General features: G+C 66.7%; 2 protein-coding genes across 2 annotated transcripts; one reads left to right on the top strand and one right to left on the bottom strand.

Moving 5' to 3' along the window:
* Positions 1 to 488: 488 nt before the first annotated feature.
* Positions 489 to 6,314, bottom strand: LOC306816108 (vasodilator-stimulated phosphoprotein-like; the record flags this gene model as incomplete). The annotated part of the gene is given in 14 exon segments (XM_079332597.1): positions 489 to 549; positions 650 to 707; positions 798 to 867; positions 947 to 992; positions 1,134 to 1,224; positions 1,331 to 1,376; positions 1,448 to 1,548; positions 2,202 to 2,277; positions 2,279 to 2,420; positions 2,691 to 2,731; positions 2,832 to 2,895; positions 3,252 to 3,420; positions 4,387 to 4,718; positions 6,212 to 6,314. Coding segments are annotated over 14 exon segments (1,377 nt in total). The 3' UTR covers positions 489 to 511.
* Positions 6,315 to 8,095: 1,781 nt separating this feature from the next.
* LOC306816101 (reticulon-2-like) lies at positions 8,096 to 13,738 on the top strand. The gene is made up of 11 exons (XM_079332590.1): positions 8,096 to 8,285; positions 9,342 to 9,386; positions 9,772 to 10,147; positions 10,225 to 10,279; positions 10,485 to 10,572; positions 11,285 to 11,486; positions 12,063 to 12,192; positions 12,672 to 12,741; positions 13,279 to 13,325; positions 13,447 to 13,505; positions 13,593 to 13,738. The coding sequence occupies exons 1-11, from the start codon at positions 8,255 to 8,257 to the stop codon at positions 13,633 to 13,635; spliced, it is 1,146 nt and encodes a 381-aa protein (XP_079188716.1). The 5' UTR covers positions 8,096 to 8,254; the 3' UTR covers positions 13,636 to 13,738.
* Positions 13,739 to 16,479: the final 2,741 nt, after the last annotated feature.

Genomic DNA, 16,479 nt, shown 5'->3' on the forward strand with positions numbered 1-16,479 from the left:
GGGTGTGGCCGTGGGCGGGGTCAGAGCAGCAGGCTGGGATTGGGAGAGGTGCTGAGGGAGTGGGCGTGGCTCCCTCTGCTGGGGGCGTGGTCATTGCAGCCCCGCCCACCTCCACAGACCCCTCCCCCCCAAAAAACCCACGAGGATCCTGTAGAAAATTTTTATTGGTGCTGAGAGGGGGAAACTCCCCAAAAATAACAAAAAATGTGAAAAATCCAAAAGTGGCTTTAAAAATACCCCGGGGGGGGTGGGGGAGGGAAAGGGGGAGGGGTTTCCTTTTTCCCCTCCCCCCACGTGCACAAACGGGGTCCCCCATTGGCGGGAAGGGGGGAGGGGCACAGTGTGGGTGGGGGAGGGGTTCGGGACCCCCCCCCCATATAAGGCACAGCCCCCCCCGGGGCGGTGAGGGGGTGAAATGGGGAGGGGGAGGTTCGGGGGGGACACACCCCCCCTCCCCCACCCCCCTCCCCAAAATCCGTGGCGTGTGAGGGTGGGGGGGGTGGGGGAGGGGTCAGGGCCCGTTTCGCTTCCGCAGCTCCGTCACCAACGCTGTGGGGGAGGGGGCACAAAATCAGGGTTGGGGGAGGGGGGTGATGGTCACCCCTCCCCCACCCCCCAGGGACCCTCCCCCCATTTCCCCCTCCCCCACCTTCGATGATCTCCTCCTTCATTTTCTGCAGCTCCTTCCTCAGCTCCGCCAGCAGCTCCTGGGGGGGCGCAGGGTGAGGGGGGGGCTCACCCCAAAATCCTGCCCCCAGCCCCCTCCCCAAAATCCCCCCCCCCCCCCAAACCGGTACCAGTTTGAACCGCTCCAGGTCCAGCTCAGGGGGGGGCTCGGCGGGGGCGGCTGGAACGGCCGATTTCATCCTGGGGGGGGGGGTGGAATAATGAATTGGGGACCCCCGCTGCGACCCCTCCCCAAAACCCCCCCCCTCCCAAAACCCACCTGGGCAAGGTGGAGCTGGATTTTTCCCAGGGTCTCCGTACGGGCTCTGTGGGGGCAGGGCAAGGAGTGAGGGGGGGGCTGGATCCCCAATTCCACCTCCCCCCTCCAAAAAAGCCCCCGCGACCCCCCCCGAGCTCTATTTTCGTTGTTAGAACTACAGCTCCCAGCGTGCCCCGCGCGCCCGCACCGTGCCCGGCCGCGCGCCCCCACCGCGGTGCATGCTGGGGGTTGTAGTCCGCGCGCTCACCCGCCGTCTTGGCGCCAGGCTCCGCCTCCTCCTGAAACGGGGGGGCCAAATTTGGGGAGGGGGCTGGGACGGGGAGGGGCAGGCAGAGCCCCCCCCTCCCCAAATTTTATTTTTTTGGGGGGGGGGGTAATACTGACATTGGTGACGTCATCCTCCTTCCTTGGCGCCTCCGTGGCTTTTCTCCTGGGGGGGGTCGGGGGGGGTCAGGTGGGATTTGAGGGACCCCCCCCCCAACCCTGGCGCCCCCTCCTCACCTGCGGGCCAGCATGGCGCTCATCTCCTCCATCAGCCCCCCGCCCCCCGCTCGGGGGGGGGGAGGGGCAGCGCCGGCACCGCCCCCCCCCGGGGGCTCATCCTGGGGGGGCGAGGGGGGGAGGGGTGAGCAGAGAAACCCCCCGGGCCACCCCCCCCATCCCGGAAAATTCACTAATTGTAATAAATTCTTAAAAATTCAAACATGTAATTTTCATTGGTTTTAATGAATTAATTTAAATACCTTTAAATGATCTTAAATATTGCTAGTTAATTTTCATATTTTAAACAGTTTTAAATGGTTTAAATAATTAATTGATGCCCCCCAATTCATTACCTCCTCCATCACCGTTAATTAATTAACCTCAATTGATTCTAATTAATTTTAAAAGAATTAAATTTCATTCATATTAATTAATTCCCTTTAAAAACTTTTAAGTAATTTTAAATAATATTAAGTAACTAGTTTAAATGACTTTAAATAATTTTTAAAATTTTTAAACAATTCTAATTCATTTTAAGTAATTTTAAATAATTTTAAATAATTTTACCATTTTAAAGCAATATTAAGTGGTTCATTTTAGATAATTAAAAATCATTTTAATTTAATAATTTTAATAATTTGTAAAAAATTTGATGGTTTTAAGTAATCAGTTATATTAATTTTAAATAAATTAATTTCTAATTAATAAATAATAATAATTAATTAATAATTAATTAATTAATAATCAATTAATGAATGCCCCCAGCACTCACCTTTGCCACCCTCCTGAGCTTGGCCCCCGCGATGGCGGCGGCGAATCCGGAGCCCCCCCCGGGCCCCCCCCCCGGGCCCCGCCCCCTCCGCGCCCCCCCCCGGCAGCGGCGGGGCCGGGGGGACCCCCGGGGCGGGGGGGGGGGGGGGCGCGGGGGGGGGGGGGGGGCCGGGGGGGGGCGGCGGGCCGGGGGGAGGGGGGGGAGGGGCAGCGGGGGGTCCTGGGGGGAAATTGGGAGAGGAGTTAATTTGGGGGGGGGGTCGGGTTAATTGGGGGGGGTCGCTGTTTTTTTGGGGGGGTCAGGTTAATTTGGGGGGGTCGCTGTTTCTATTTTTGGGGGGGTCGGGTTAATTGGGGGGTGGTCGCTGTTTCTATTTTTGGGGGGGTCGGGTTAATTGGGGGGTGGTCGCTGTTTTTATTTATGGGGGGTCGGGTTAATTTGGGGTGGTCTCTGTTTTTTTGGGGGGGTCAGGGTCGAGCCCCCCCTCACCTGTGGGGGTCCCTCGGCGCTCGGACTCATCCATTACCGGCCTGGGGGGGGGCAGAGGGGTCAGAACCCCCCAAAAAAATACCCAGTGGGGGGGTCCGAGTGACCCCCACCCCAAAAATCCCCAAATTTGGGGTCCCTCACCTGTCCTGCGGCTCGGGCGGGTCCGGGGGGGCGACATCGGGGTCCGGCCAGGACTGGGGGGGTGCTGGGGGGGCACAGAGGGGATTTGGGGAGGGGGTGTCAGACTAAGGGGAATTTGGGGACACGCAGGACCCCCCAGGACCCCAGACCCACCCTGATCCAGCGCCCCCGGCCCGGGGTGAATTTGGGGAGGGGGAGACACATAAAGGTGAATTTGGGGAGGGGGAGACACATAAAGGTGAATTTGGGGGCACACAGAACTCAGGGACCCCCCAGGACCCCAGACCCACCCTGATCCAGAACCCACGGCCCGGGGTGAATTTGGGGAGGGGGAGACACACAGAGGTGAATTTGGGGGACACATAACGGTGATTTTGGGGGCACACAGATCTCGGGACCCCCCCAGGACCCCAGACCCACCCTGCTCCAGCGCCCGCAGCCCCCCCTGCACGGCCGAGGCGAACTGCGCGGCCTCGGGGGCCGAGGCGAAGCTGAGCCCCCAGACCCGCCGCCCCTCGCGCCACTGGTGGAACTGGGCGGTGGTCGCGCTGTAGCGCAGCCCCCGCGGCAGCGCCGAGTTCAGCACCACCTGTGGAGAGAGACCCCCGCGAGTGGGGAGAGACCCCCGGGAATGGGGAGAGACCCCCGCGAGTGGGGAGAGACCCCCGGGAATGGGGAGAGAGAACTGGGAATGGGGAGAGAGAACTGGGAATGGGGAGAGACCCCCGGGAGTGGGGAGAGAGAACTGGGAATGGGGAGAGACCCCCGCGAGTGGGGAGACACCCCCGGGAATGGGGAGAGACCCCCGGGAGTGGGGAGAGACCCCCGGGAGTGGGGAGAGAGAACTGGGAATGGGGAGAGAGAACTGGGAATGGGGAGAGACCCCCGGGAATGGGGAGAGACCCCCGGGAATGGGGAGAGACCCCCGGGAATGGGGAGGGACCCCCGGGAATGGGGAGAGACCCCGGGAATGGGGAGAGACCCCCGGGAATGGGGAGAGACCCCCGGGAATGGGGAGAGACCCCCCGGGAATGGGGAGAGACCCCCCGGGAGTGGGGAGGATCACAGAAAACAACCCAAAAACCACAAAAAAAAAAAATCCAAAGACCCCCCCAGACCCCCCACCCCCTACCTGCCCGTCGGGCTGCAGCCCCCCCAAAAACTACAGAACCCCCCCCCCCAAAAAAAAATCCAAAAAACACATAAAAAATCCCACAAAAAATCCCAAAAGACCCCCAAAAAATTCCCCAAGCCCCGCCCCCCGTACCTGCCCGTCGGGCTGCAGGCACCCCCAAAAACTACAGAAACCCCCCCCAAAACAACCCCAAAAACCCCAAAAAACACACAAAAAATCCCACAAAAATCCCAAAGACCCCCAAAAATTCCCCAAGCCTCGCCCCCCGTACCTGCCCGTCGGGCTTCAGGCACCCCCAAAAACTACAGAAACCCCCCCCCAAAAAAACGCCAAAAAACCCAAAAAACACACAAAAAATCCCACAAAAATCCCAAAGACCCCCAAAAATCCCCCAAATTCCCCAAGCCTCGCCCCCCGTACCTGCCCGTCGGGCTGCAGGCGCCGCCCCAGCAGGCGCAGGCCACGCCCCCCCGGCTGCTGCCACAGCTGGACACAGCTGGGGGTCTGGGGTGGTCCCCCCGCCGGCAGCCAGAGGCGCTGGGAATCGTCATAGAGCAGGACCACGGCCCGGGCCGAGCCCAGCAGCCGCTCCGAGCTGGAATTATGGGATGGAGACCCCAAAAATGGGATGGGGGACCCCGAAAATGGGATGGGGGACCCAAAAAATGGGAGAGACACCCAAAAAATGGGACAGGGGACCCCAAAAATGGGACAGGACCACGGCCCGGGCCGAGCCCAGCAGCCGCTCCGAGCTGGAATTATGGGATGGAGACCCCAAAAATGGGACGGGGGACCCCGAAAATGGGACAGGACACCCCGAAAATGGGACAGGACACCCCAAAAATGGGACGGGGGACCCCGAAAATGGGACAGGGGGATCCCGAAAATGGGAGAGGGAACCCCGAAAATGGGACAGGACACCCCGAAAATGGGACAGGGGACCCCAAAAATGGGGCAGGACCACGGCCCGGGCCGAGCCCAGCAGCCGCTCCGAGCTGGAATTATGGGATGGAGACCCCAAAAATGGGATGGGGGACCCCAAAAATGGGATGGGGGACCTAAAAAATGGGACAGGACACCCCGAAAATGGGACAGGACACCCCAAAAATGGGACGGGGGACCCCGAAAATGGGACAGGGGGATCCCGAAAATGGGAGAGGGAACCCCGAAAATGGGACAGGACACCCCGAAAATGGGACAGGGGACCCCAAAAATGGGGCAGGACCACGGCCCGGGCCGAGCCCAGCAGCCGCTCCGAGCTGGAATTATGGGATGGAGACCCCAAAAATGGGATGGGGGACCCCAAAAATGGGATGGGGGACCCAAAAAATGGGACAGGACACCCCGAAAATGGGGCAGGACCACGGACCGGGCCGAGCCCAGCAGCCGCTCCGAGCTGGAATTATGGGATGGAGACCCCAAATTGGGGTAGTGAACCCCGAAAATGGGATTGAACCCCATAAATGGGATGGGGAACACAAAAATGGGGATTGACACACCCAAAAACGGGGATTGACACCCTAAAATTGGACGGGAAACCCAAATATGGGATTGGGAACCCTAAAATGGGATGGGAGACCCCAAAAATGGGATGGGAACCCCCACAAGGGCTGTAACCGCCCCCCCCCCCAAACCCCGGCCCCCCCCGAGTGCTGCCCCTCCCCCCGCACCCCAAAACCTCTCCCCTCCCCCCGTGCACCCCAAAAACTTCCCCTCCCCCCCTTTTCCTTCCTCTTCTCCCCGGGGTGCTGCCCCTCCCCCACTCCCAGTGCCGATCCCAGCACTCCCAGTGCCCATCCCAGCGCTCCCAGTGCTCCCAGTGCCCATCCCAGTGCTCCCAGTGCTCCCAGTACCGCTCCCAGTGCTCCCAGCGCTTCCAGTGCTCCCAGTGCCCATCCCAGTGCTCCCAGTGCCGATCCCAGTGCCCATCCCAGTGCTCCCAGTACCGCTCCCAGTGCTCCCAGTACCGCTCCCAGTGCTCCCAGTGCCGATCCCAGCACTCCCAGTGCCCATCCCAGTGCTCCCAGTGCCCATCCCAGTGCTCCCAGTGCTCCCAGTACCGCTCCCAGTGCTCCCAGTGCCCATCCCAGTGCTCCCAGTACCGCTCCCAGTGCTCCCAGTGCCGCTCCCAGTGCTCCCAGTGCCGATCCCAGTGCTCCCAGTACCGCTCCCAGTGCTCCCAGTGCTCCCAGTTCTTCTGGTCCCGTTCCGTGCACGCTCCCAGTTCTCCCAGTGTCCCCAGTACCACTTCCCGGTCTTCCCAGCGCTCCCAGTCCATTTCCCGGTGCTCCCAGCGCTCCCAGTTCCCCCAGTCCCATTTCCCGGTGCTCCCGGCGCTCCCAGTCCATTTCCCGGTTTTCCCAGTTCCCCCAGTACCACTTCCCGGTGCTCCCAGCGCTCCCAGTTCCCCCAGTCCCATTTCCCGGTTTTCCCAGCGCTCCCAGTCCATTTCCCGGTGCTCCCAGTCCCACTTCCCGGTTTTCCCAGTACCTCTTCCCGGTGCTCCCAGTGTTCCCAGTTCCGGATCCCGGATCTCCCGCTGCTCCCAGTGCCCGCAGCCCCCCCTCCCAGTTCTCCCAGTGCCCGTTACCGGCGCCCCCGGTGCCCCCGGTGCCCGTTACCGGAGCCCCCGGTGCCCGTTACCGGCTCTCCCAGTGCCCCCAGTACCGATCCCCGGTGCTCCCAGTGCTCCCAGTACCGATCCCCGCTGTTCCCACCGCTGCCAGTTCGCCCAGTACGGTCCCGCTGCTCCCAGTTCGCCCAGTACCGATCCCCGGTGTCCCCCGCGCCCGTTAACGCTCCCCCAGCGCCGCTCCCAGTGCTCCCAGTACCGCTCCCAGCGCTCCCAGTACCGCTCCCAGCGCTCCCAGTACCGCTCCCAGTGCTCCCAGTGCTCCCAGTACCGCTCCCAGCGCTCCCAGTGCTCCCAGTACCGCTCCCAGCGCTCCCAGTGCTCCCAGTGCTCCCAGTACCGATCCCAGTGCTCCCAGTACCGCTCCCAGTGCTCCCAGTGCTCCCAGTACCGCTCCCAGCGCTCCCAGTGCCCATCCCAGTGCTCCCAGTACCGATCCCAGTGCTCCCAGTGCCGATCCCAGTGCTCCCAGTGTCGCTCCCAGTGCTCCCAGTGCCCATCCCAGTGCTCCCAGTCCGGCCCCGCTCACCCCATGCTGGCGGCCGTGCCCGGTCCGGGCCCTTCCGGTGGCGGCGGGGGCCGGACACGCCGGTCCCGGCGGGAGGCCCCGCCCCCCATGGGCATCGCTCCGCCCTCGGCCCCGCCCCTCCCGGTACCGGCAGCGGCACCGGGAAACCCCGGGGGGGCTGAGAGTGGCAACGGCGGCGCGGGGACCAGTAACGCCCAGTAACCCCCAGCGCCATCCCAGTGTCACCCCAGTAACCCCCAGTGTCATCCCAGTGACCCCCAGTGACCCCCAGTGATCCCCCAGTGACCCCCAGTAACGCCCAGTAACCCCCAGTGTCATCCCAGTGTCACCCCAGTAACCCCCAGTGTCACCCCAGTAACCCCCAGTGACCCCCAGTGATCCCCCAGTGACCCCCAGTGACCCCCAGCGATCCCCCAGTAACGCCCAGTGACCCCCCAGTAACGCCCAGTGTCCCCAGACGGACTCCCCGGTGTCCCCCCGGTGTCCCCCCGCCCGTGTCCATCCGGAGTCCGCCCGAACTCTCCTGCACTGGGAACTGGGAGGGACTGGGGGGACACTGGGAGGGACTGGGGGGACTGGGGAGGCACTGGGAGGGACTGGGGGACACTGGGAGGGACTGGGGGGACACTCCGAGGGCACTGGGGGACACTGGGAGGCGCCGGTGACTCCGAGGGGATCCGGGGAGCCCCGGGGTCGGTGCCGGTTCCCGGTGTCGGTTCCCGGTTCTATTTTCCCAGTGCCCGGGTCCGTTCTTGATTCTCCATCCCTCGTTCCCCATTCCCGGTTCCCGGTGCTCGTTCCCATCTCCGGTTCCCATTCCCCGCTCCCCGTTCCCGGTTCCCCGTTCCCGTTCCCCATCCCCGGTGCCCGTTCCCATTCCCGGTTCCCGGTTCCCATTCCCCATTCCCCATTCCCCATTCCCCATTCCCCATTCCCCATTCCCGGTTCCCACTCCCCGCTCCCCGCTCGGCCCCGCCCCCCGCCCCGCCCCGCCCCTCCCGCCGCCGCCGCCGCCGCCGCCGCCGCCCTTTGTCCGCGGCCCGGTGCCGCCATGGCGCTGCCGTGATGCGCGGCCCGGGGGCGGCGGGGCCGAGCCACACCGGGAGCCCCATGCGGGGGCCGCCGCCATGGGGCAGGTCCTGGGCTTCGCCCACTGCAGTACGGACCGGGACCGGGACCGGGACCGGGAGCGGGAGCGGCGGCGGGGAAGGGGCGGCGGCGGCACCGGGAGGGGCACCGGGAACCGGGGAACCGGGGATGGGGAAACGGGAGCGGGGAAGGGGCGGCGGCGGCACCGGGGATGAGGAACGGAGATAGGGAACCGGGAACTGGTACCGGGAATGGGCACCGGGAACCGGGCACGGGGCGAGGGGAGGGGCTGGGAATGGAGGGAACGGGAGGGGCTGCGGGATGCGGGAGGTACCGGGGATGGAGAACCGGGAATGGGGACCGGGAGTCGGGACCGGGAATCGGTACCGGCAGCAGGGAACAGGGAGGGGAGGGGGACAAACCGGGGCGAACCGGGCTGCGGGAACCGGGAGGAACCGGGCACGGAAGGGACTGGGAGTGGCCGGGGATGGGGGCAGCGGGAACCGGGGATGGATCCGGTACCGGGAGTGGCCGGGGATGGGGGCAGCGGGAACCGGGGATGGATCCGGTACCGGGAGTGGCCGGGGATGGGGGCAGCGGGAACCGGGGATGGATCCGGTACCGGGAGGGGCCGGGGATGGGGGCAGCGGGAACCGGGGATGGATCCGGTACCGGGAGTGGCCGGGGATGGGGGCAACGGGAACCGGGGATGGATCCGGTACCGGGAGTGGCCGGGGATGGGGGCAGCGGGAACCGGGGATGGATCCGGTACCGGGAGGGAACGGGGATGGGAGCAGCACCGGGGCTGCGGGAACTGGGAGGAACCGGGAGAACTGGGAGTGGCCGGGGTGAGGGGTCCGGGAGTTACCGGGGATGGCGGGACCGGGCACCGGGAGTTACCGGGACTGCGGGAACCGGGCTGGAAGAAGCGGGGATGGTACCGGGACAGAGATGTCCGGTACCGGGGATGGTACCGGGACAGAGGTGTCCGGTACCGGGGGTGCGGGAAACGGGACTTGGGGGCACCGGAACTGACCGGGACCGGGACCGGGACACGGGGGCGCGCCCGGGGGTCCCGGGAAATGCGGACCAAGTTTGGGGGTTCCCCCCCGTGCCCCCACTCAGAAGAGGCTCCGTCCACGGCCTCCACCACGCCGGACTCCACCGACGGTGAGCGGGACCCCCGAACCCCAAAACTCCCCCGGGAACCCCAAATCCCTCCTGAACCTCCAAAACACGCCCTGAACCCCAAAACTCCCCCAAACCCCAAAATTCCCCTCCTGAATCCCAAACGCTCCCCGAGCCCAAAACTCCCCCAAACCCCAAGTTTCCCCCCAACCCCCAAATCCCCCCGTGAACCCCAAAACCCCTCCCAAACTCCAAGCTCCCGCGAACGCCAAAATCCCTCCCAAACCCCCCCAAATCCTCCCAAACCCCAATTCCTCCCCAAATCCCCAAACCCTCCCGAACCCCCCCATCATCCCACATCCCCCCAAATCCCCCCGACCCCCCCAACATCCCCCCAAATCCCCCCGACCCCCCCACATCCCCCCAGGCGGCAGCGAGGACTCGGCGTTCCCCGCGCTGCCGGCGCCGGATTCCCCCGAGGAGGAGGAGGAGGATGAAGACGAGGACAGGGCGACCCCCGAACCCCCCCGGGGACCCCCCCGGGACCCCCCCCGCGAACTCACCTTCTCCTACATCGCCTTCGGGGGGGGCGGCGCCCCCCAGCCCGAGCCGGGGCCCCGTGGCCGCCCCCGCGACCCCCGGAGGGGCCGCGCCCCCCGCCTGAGCTCCCCCCGGGGGCGGGACCCCCGAGCGGCCGCCAGGGCCCCCCAAAAACGGCCCGGGGAGCCCCCGGCCCCCCCCGAGGGGACCCTGCCGGGACTGGGGGGCGGCGAGGAGGAGGAGACCCCCCCCCAGGAGTATGGGTGAGGATGGGGAGGGGGTTTGGGGGTCTCGGAGGGGGGTTGGGGGTCCGGGGGGGTCTCTGGGAAGGATTTGGGAGGAATTTGGGGGACCCCAAGAGGGGGTTCGGGCGCATGGGGGGACCCTGGCGGAGTGTGGGGGTCCCTGGGGTGACAGGAGGGGTCCAGGGGCGATCTCGGGAGGGAATTTTGGGGTCCCTGGGTGGATTTGGGGGTCCCCAAGGGGGGGTCCGTGTACTTGGGGGGGGGTCCCGAGTCTCTCCCCCCCGACCCTCCCCGTTTTTTTCTCCCAGCAGCCCCCGCGCCGCTCCCCGCCCCGCCGCCAGGGGGCGCCCCGCTGCCGCCCCCCCCGCAGCCCCCCAGCGCCTCGGCCCCGCCCCCGCCGCCCGCGGACCAATCAGCGAGCGCGGAGCGCAAGGACGGACAGGGTGAGAGGCCAATGGCGGCCGGGGGGGCGGGGCAGGGACACGGGGTCCGATTTCGGGGAGGGTCCCGCGGCCCCCGCGGTCATTGGCGGCTAAAAATAGGGGGTGACCCCCCCAAAAACCCGGCAGCACCCGCGGGAGCCATGGAGGGGCCAGGTGCGGCACGGGGGGGGGCACTGGGAGCACTGGGAAGGGCACTGGGAGTATTGGGAGGGACTGGGGAGCACTGGGGGAGCACTGGGAGGGACTGGGGTGGTCCAGTAAGGAACTGGGACGCACTGGGGGGTTCTCTGTGAGGCACTGGGGGGTCTCTGAGTGGCATTGGGGGGTCTCTGAGGGGCACTGGGAGGTTCCAGTAAGGAACTGGGGGGCACTGGGAGGTTCCAGTAAGGAACTGGGAGGCACTGGGGGGTCTCTGGGCAGTTCCAGTAAGGAACTGGGGCGCACTGGGGGGGTCTCTGGGAGGCACTGGGGGGTCTCTGAGGGGCACTGGGAGGTTCCAGTAAGGAACTGGGGGTCTCTGGGAGGTTCCAGTAAGGAACTGGGGCGCACTGGGGGGTCTCTGGGAGGTTCCAGTAAGGAACTGGGGCGCACTGGGGGGTCTCTGAGGGGCACTGGGAGGTTCCAGTAAGGAACTGGGGGTCTCTGGGAGGTTCCTGTAAGGAACTGGGGCGCACTGGGGGTGACCCCCCTCCCGCCCCCCGTGCCCCCCCAGTGTGGGAGCTGCTGTCCTGGCGCGCCCCCGCGCGGTCGGCGCTGGCGCTGCTGCTGGCGCTGGCGCTCCTGGGCGCCCTCTCGCGGTTCAGCGCGGTGGCGGTGGCGGCGCACGCGGCGCTGGCCGTGCTCGGGGTCACCGTCCCCCTGCGGCTGCGGCGGATGGCGCTGAGCGCGCTGCGCGGAGCGGCGGAGCCGCCGGCGTGAGTGGCCACACGGGAGGGACACGGGGACACCACCCTGAGTGACACCGGGACAGCCCGGGGGCACGGGGAGGGACACGGGGACACCACCCTGAGTGACACGGGGATACCGCGAATGACACAGGGACGGCCCGGGGACACGGGGACACCGCGAGGGACACGGGGATACCACCCTGAGTGACACGGGGACTGACACCGGGACAGCCTGGGGACACGGGGACACCGCGAGTGACACAGGGACAGCCTGGGGACACGGGGACAGCCCGGGGACACGGGGACAGCCCTGAGTGACGCGGGAACACTCGACCCTCACACGCAACGTGCCCTGGTGGCCTTTGGGTGGCCCTGGTGGCCTTTGGGTGGTTGTGGTGGCCCTGTCCCCATCCCCATGGTGGTCCTGGGGTCCCCTTGTTCTCCCAATGCTCTCACTGTCCCCATTCTTGTCCCCTGACACTGTCCCTGTCCCATGTCCCTGTCCCTGTCCCCAGGGCCACCCCGGGGGGGCTCAGCCCCGAGCAGCAGCAGCACTGGGCTCTGTCCCCTGTCCCTGTCCCATGTCCCTGTCCCTGTCCCCAGGGCCACCCCGGGGGGGCTCAGCCCCGAGCAGCAGCAGCGCTGGGCGCGGCTCCTGGCGCGACACGTGGTGACGGCCACGCGCACCCTGACCCGGCTCTTCCTCGTGCACAGCGTCCCCGAGTCCCTCAAGGTGACACCGGGGACACTGGGGACATGGGGGGCACTGGGGATGTGGGGACACTGGGGACATGAGGGGCACTGGGGGTGTGGGGATATTGGGGACATGGGGGGCACTGGGGGATATTGGGGACATGAGGGGGACCGGGAGCATGTGGGACACAAGGGGGTGTGTGGGACATGGAGGACATTGCAGGACACTGGGGGGGACATGGGGACACTGGGGACACTGGAGACACTGGGGACACTGAGGACCCTGGGGACACTGAGGACACTGGGGACATTGGGGACACTGGGGACATGGGGACACTGAGGACACTGGGGACACTGGGGACATGGGGGGGACAGGGCGGGTGCAGAGGAGGTGGGTGGCACAGGGGGGTGGCACAGGGGACATGGCGGTGACGTTGGCAGGGGGTGGCACGGGGTGGGGTGGCAATGCTGGGGACAGTGACAGTGACAATGGTGGCACTGCCACCGCCGTGGCCACAGTTCGCCTTCCTGTTCTACCTGCTGACCTACGTGGGGGCCGCGTGCAACGGGCTGACGCTGCTGGGAGCGGGTATGAGGGGACACTGGGGACATGGGGACATGGGGACACTGGGGACACTGGGGACACTGGGGACATTGGGACACTGGGGACACTGGGGACATGGGGACACTGGGGACATTGGGACACTGGGGACACTGGGGACACTGGGGACATGGGGACACTGGGGACATTGGGGACATGGGGACACTGGGGACACTGGGACACTGGGGACATTGGGGACATGGGGACACTGGGGACATTGGGGACATTGGGGACACTGGGGACATGGGGACACTGGAGACACTGGGGACATTGGGGACACTGGGGACATGGGGACATGGGGACACTGGGGACATGGGGACACTGGGGATACTGGGGACATGGGGACACTGGGGACATTGGGGACATGGGGGGACATTGGGGGATATTGGGGACACTGGGGGACACGGGGACACTGAGGGGACACCGCGGGGGGGGATTAGGGGACAGTAGGGCGCTGGGGACAGGCTGGGGACCGCGGGTGACACCAGAGGTGACACCAGAGGTGACACCAGTGCTCCCCACCAGGTGTCATCTGCGCATTCACCTTCCCCGTGCTCTACCGGCGCCACCAGGTACGGGGACACTGAGGGGACACGGGGAGGACACTGAGAGGACACCAGGGGTGTCTGTGTGTCCCCCCGCCCCCCATCAATGTCCCCAATTGTCCCCTCCCTGTGTCCCCAATGTCCCCAGGCCCAGATCGACCAATACCTGAGCCAGGTGCGGAGCCACCTGAGCCACCTGCGAGCCAGGTGAGTGTCCCGTGTCCCCTCCCCCATCCGGGGGGTCCCGGGGGTGTCCCCGGTGTCCCCTGACCCCCCCCCCCCATGTCCCCACAGGGTCCTGGCCAAGCTCCCAAGTGCCAAAGTGAAGCCGCAGTGACACCTGTGTCCCCTCCCCCCCTCAGGTGACAGCGAGGGGAGGGGGGGCGTGGCCTGGGGGGGTCCTCACACCCCTCCCCCCCCAATTTGGGGCCCCCTCTCCGTGTCCCCCCCCTCACACAATTTAATAAAAACTCTTGTGACAGCCGGAGTGACAGCGAGGGGACACGGGGGGCGCAGGGGGGGAGCGGGGACCCCCGGATGTGTGTCTGCCATTTGCTGTGTCCCCAAATGTCCCAAATGTCCCCAAATGTCCCCCAGTGTCCCCAAATGTCCCCACTTGTCCCCTCCCGTCTCTCCCGCCCCGCGAAACGCGCGGGAACCCAAAGGTTCAAGCCCCGCCCCTCCGTTTCGGCCCCGCCTACTCTCTCACCCATTTTGGCGTGGCCCCGCCCCCGTTGTCATGGTCACGGCCGTTGCCGCGCGACGTAAACACGGGACGCCGGACGTGGTGACGTCACAGGCGGGGAACGCCGTAACCGGGGCGACCCGCGCAGTGTTTACCGGGACGGGACGGGACCGGGAGCGGCGGGACAGGGACCCCCGAGACACCGGGAACGGGGGGGAACCCTGAGAGCCCCCCCGGGACCACCGGGAACGGGACGGGGACCCCTGAGAGCCCACCCGGGACCACCGGGACACCGGGAACGGGACGGGGACCCCTGAGAGCCCACCCGGGACCACCGGGAACGGGACGGGGACCCCTGAGAGCCCACCCGGGACCACCGGGACCCCCGGGACACCGGGCTGGGACCCCCGAGACACCGGGAACGGGGGGGAACCCTGAGAGCCCCCGGGACCACCGGGACCCCCGGGACACCGGGCTGGGACCCCCGAGACACCGGGAACGGGGGGAAACCCTGAGAGCCCACCCGGGACCACCGGGACCCCAGGACAGAGAACCCGGGGACACCGGGAACGGGGCTGGGACCACCGGGATCCCGAGATCCCCTCCGGGACCACCGGGATCCCGAGAGCCGGGACAGGGACCCTCGGGACACCGGGAACAGAGCCTGGCACCCCCGAGAGCCCGACCGGGACCACCGGGACCCCCAGAGCCCGGTCGGGAGCCCCGGGAATGTGACAGGGACACCCGGGACACCGGGAACCGGGCTGGGAACATCCCGAGAGCCCGAGCGGGACCCTTGAGAGCCCGAGAATCCACCGGGATCACCGGGACCCCGGGAACGGCACTGGGAACATCCCGAGAGCCGGGACCGGGACCCTCGGGAGCCCGACCGGGACCCCCGGGAACCGGACAGGGATCACCAGGAATCGGGCTGGGACCACCGGGACCCCCGGGATGGCAACACCGGGAAAGGGACCCCCGGGACCCACCGGGACCGCCGCCACCGGGGACACCGGACGGGGACACCGGGGGAGGGGGCGTGGCGTGCGAATGAATGAATGAATGAATGAACCCCAGGGCGTGGGAACCGCCCCCCCCGCCGCTCCCCACGGTCCCGCCGTGACTCAGCGCCGGTTCCCGCCGCTGACATCAGCCCCCGGTGTCAGACCGGGACCCTCGGGACCACCCCCCGGCAGGCATTCCGGTACCGGGACCGCCCCCACGCCCGCTGTGTCACCAGCCGCCACCGGCAGCTCCTCGGTCCGGTCCCGGCGACACCGGGTGGTGCGGGGGGGGAAGTGGGGGTCGCTTTGCCCCGGTCCCGGGAACCCTCGGGGGGAAGTTCCCATCGCTCCGGTACCGGGAATCCCCGTACGGGGACAGCTCCACCCCGCGACGGTGCTGGGGGGGGGTCCCGAGCGGTTCCCGGGATATCCCCAGCATTTACTGGGGGTCCTTAGCGGATCCCGGGGGTCCCGAGGGGTTCCCGGGATGTCCCGAACATTTACCGGAGGTCCCGAGGGGTTCCCGAGATGTCCCGAGCTTTTACCGGGATTCCCGAGCATTTACCGGGGGTCCCGAGGGGTTCCCGGGATGTCCCGAGAGGTTCCCGGGACATTATGAGAATTTACCGGGGGTCCCGAGAGGTTCCCGGGATGTCCCGAGAGGTTCCCGGGGGTTTCGAGCATTTACCGGGGGTGCCGAGGGGTTCCCGGGATGTCCCGAGCGGTTCCCGAGGGTCCCGAGAGGTTCCCGGGGGTGCCGAGCATTTACCGGGGGTCCCGAGCGATTCCCGGGATGTCCCGAGAGGTTCCCGGGGGTCCCGAGGGGTTCCCGGGATGTTCCGAGCATTTACCGGGGGTCCCGAGCGGTTCCCGAGGGTCCCGAGAGGTTCCCGGGGGTTCCGAGCATTTACCGGGGGTCCCGAGCGGTTCCCGAGGGTCCCGAGCGGTGCCCGAGGGTCCTGAGAGGTTCCCGGGGGTCCCGAGGGGTTCCCGGGATGTCCCGAGCGGATCCCGAGGGTCCCGAGCGGTGCCCGAGGGTCCCGAGAGGTTCCCGGGGGTCCCGAGCATTTACCGGGGGTCCCGAGCGATTCCCGGGATGTCCCGAGCGGTTCCCGGGCGTTCCAATGGGGGGATCGGGGGAATCCCGGGGGGTCCCGGGAGGTCACCGGGGGAAGCCCCGGAGGGGGGGCGGGGGGATCCCGGGCTGGTTCCCCGTCATGGGGGGGGTCCCCGTGGTGTTACCGGTGGGGGGGGTCCCGAGGGTCTCGGGGGCAGTTCCCGGTGCCCGCAGCCGGCGGCCCGGACGGTTCGGGCCCTTTCTAGAACCGTGCGCGCTCCCGTTTCTATTAATACGCGCCCGGGCGGCGGCGGCGGCGGCGGCGGCGGCGGCAGCGGCGGCGGCGGAGGGAATCCCTGTGACGTCATTGCTAGGATACCAAACAAACACTCCAGACAAGCCCATATATGGCTAATTGCGTCACAGGAACTCCGG

Source organism: Erithacus rubecula (assembly GCF_903797595.1).
Source record: "Erithacus rubecula genome assembly, contig: scaffold_363_arrow_ctg1, whole genome shotgun sequence".
NCBI lineage: Eukaryota > Metazoa > Chordata > Aves > Passeriformes > Muscicapidae > Erithacus > Erithacus rubecula.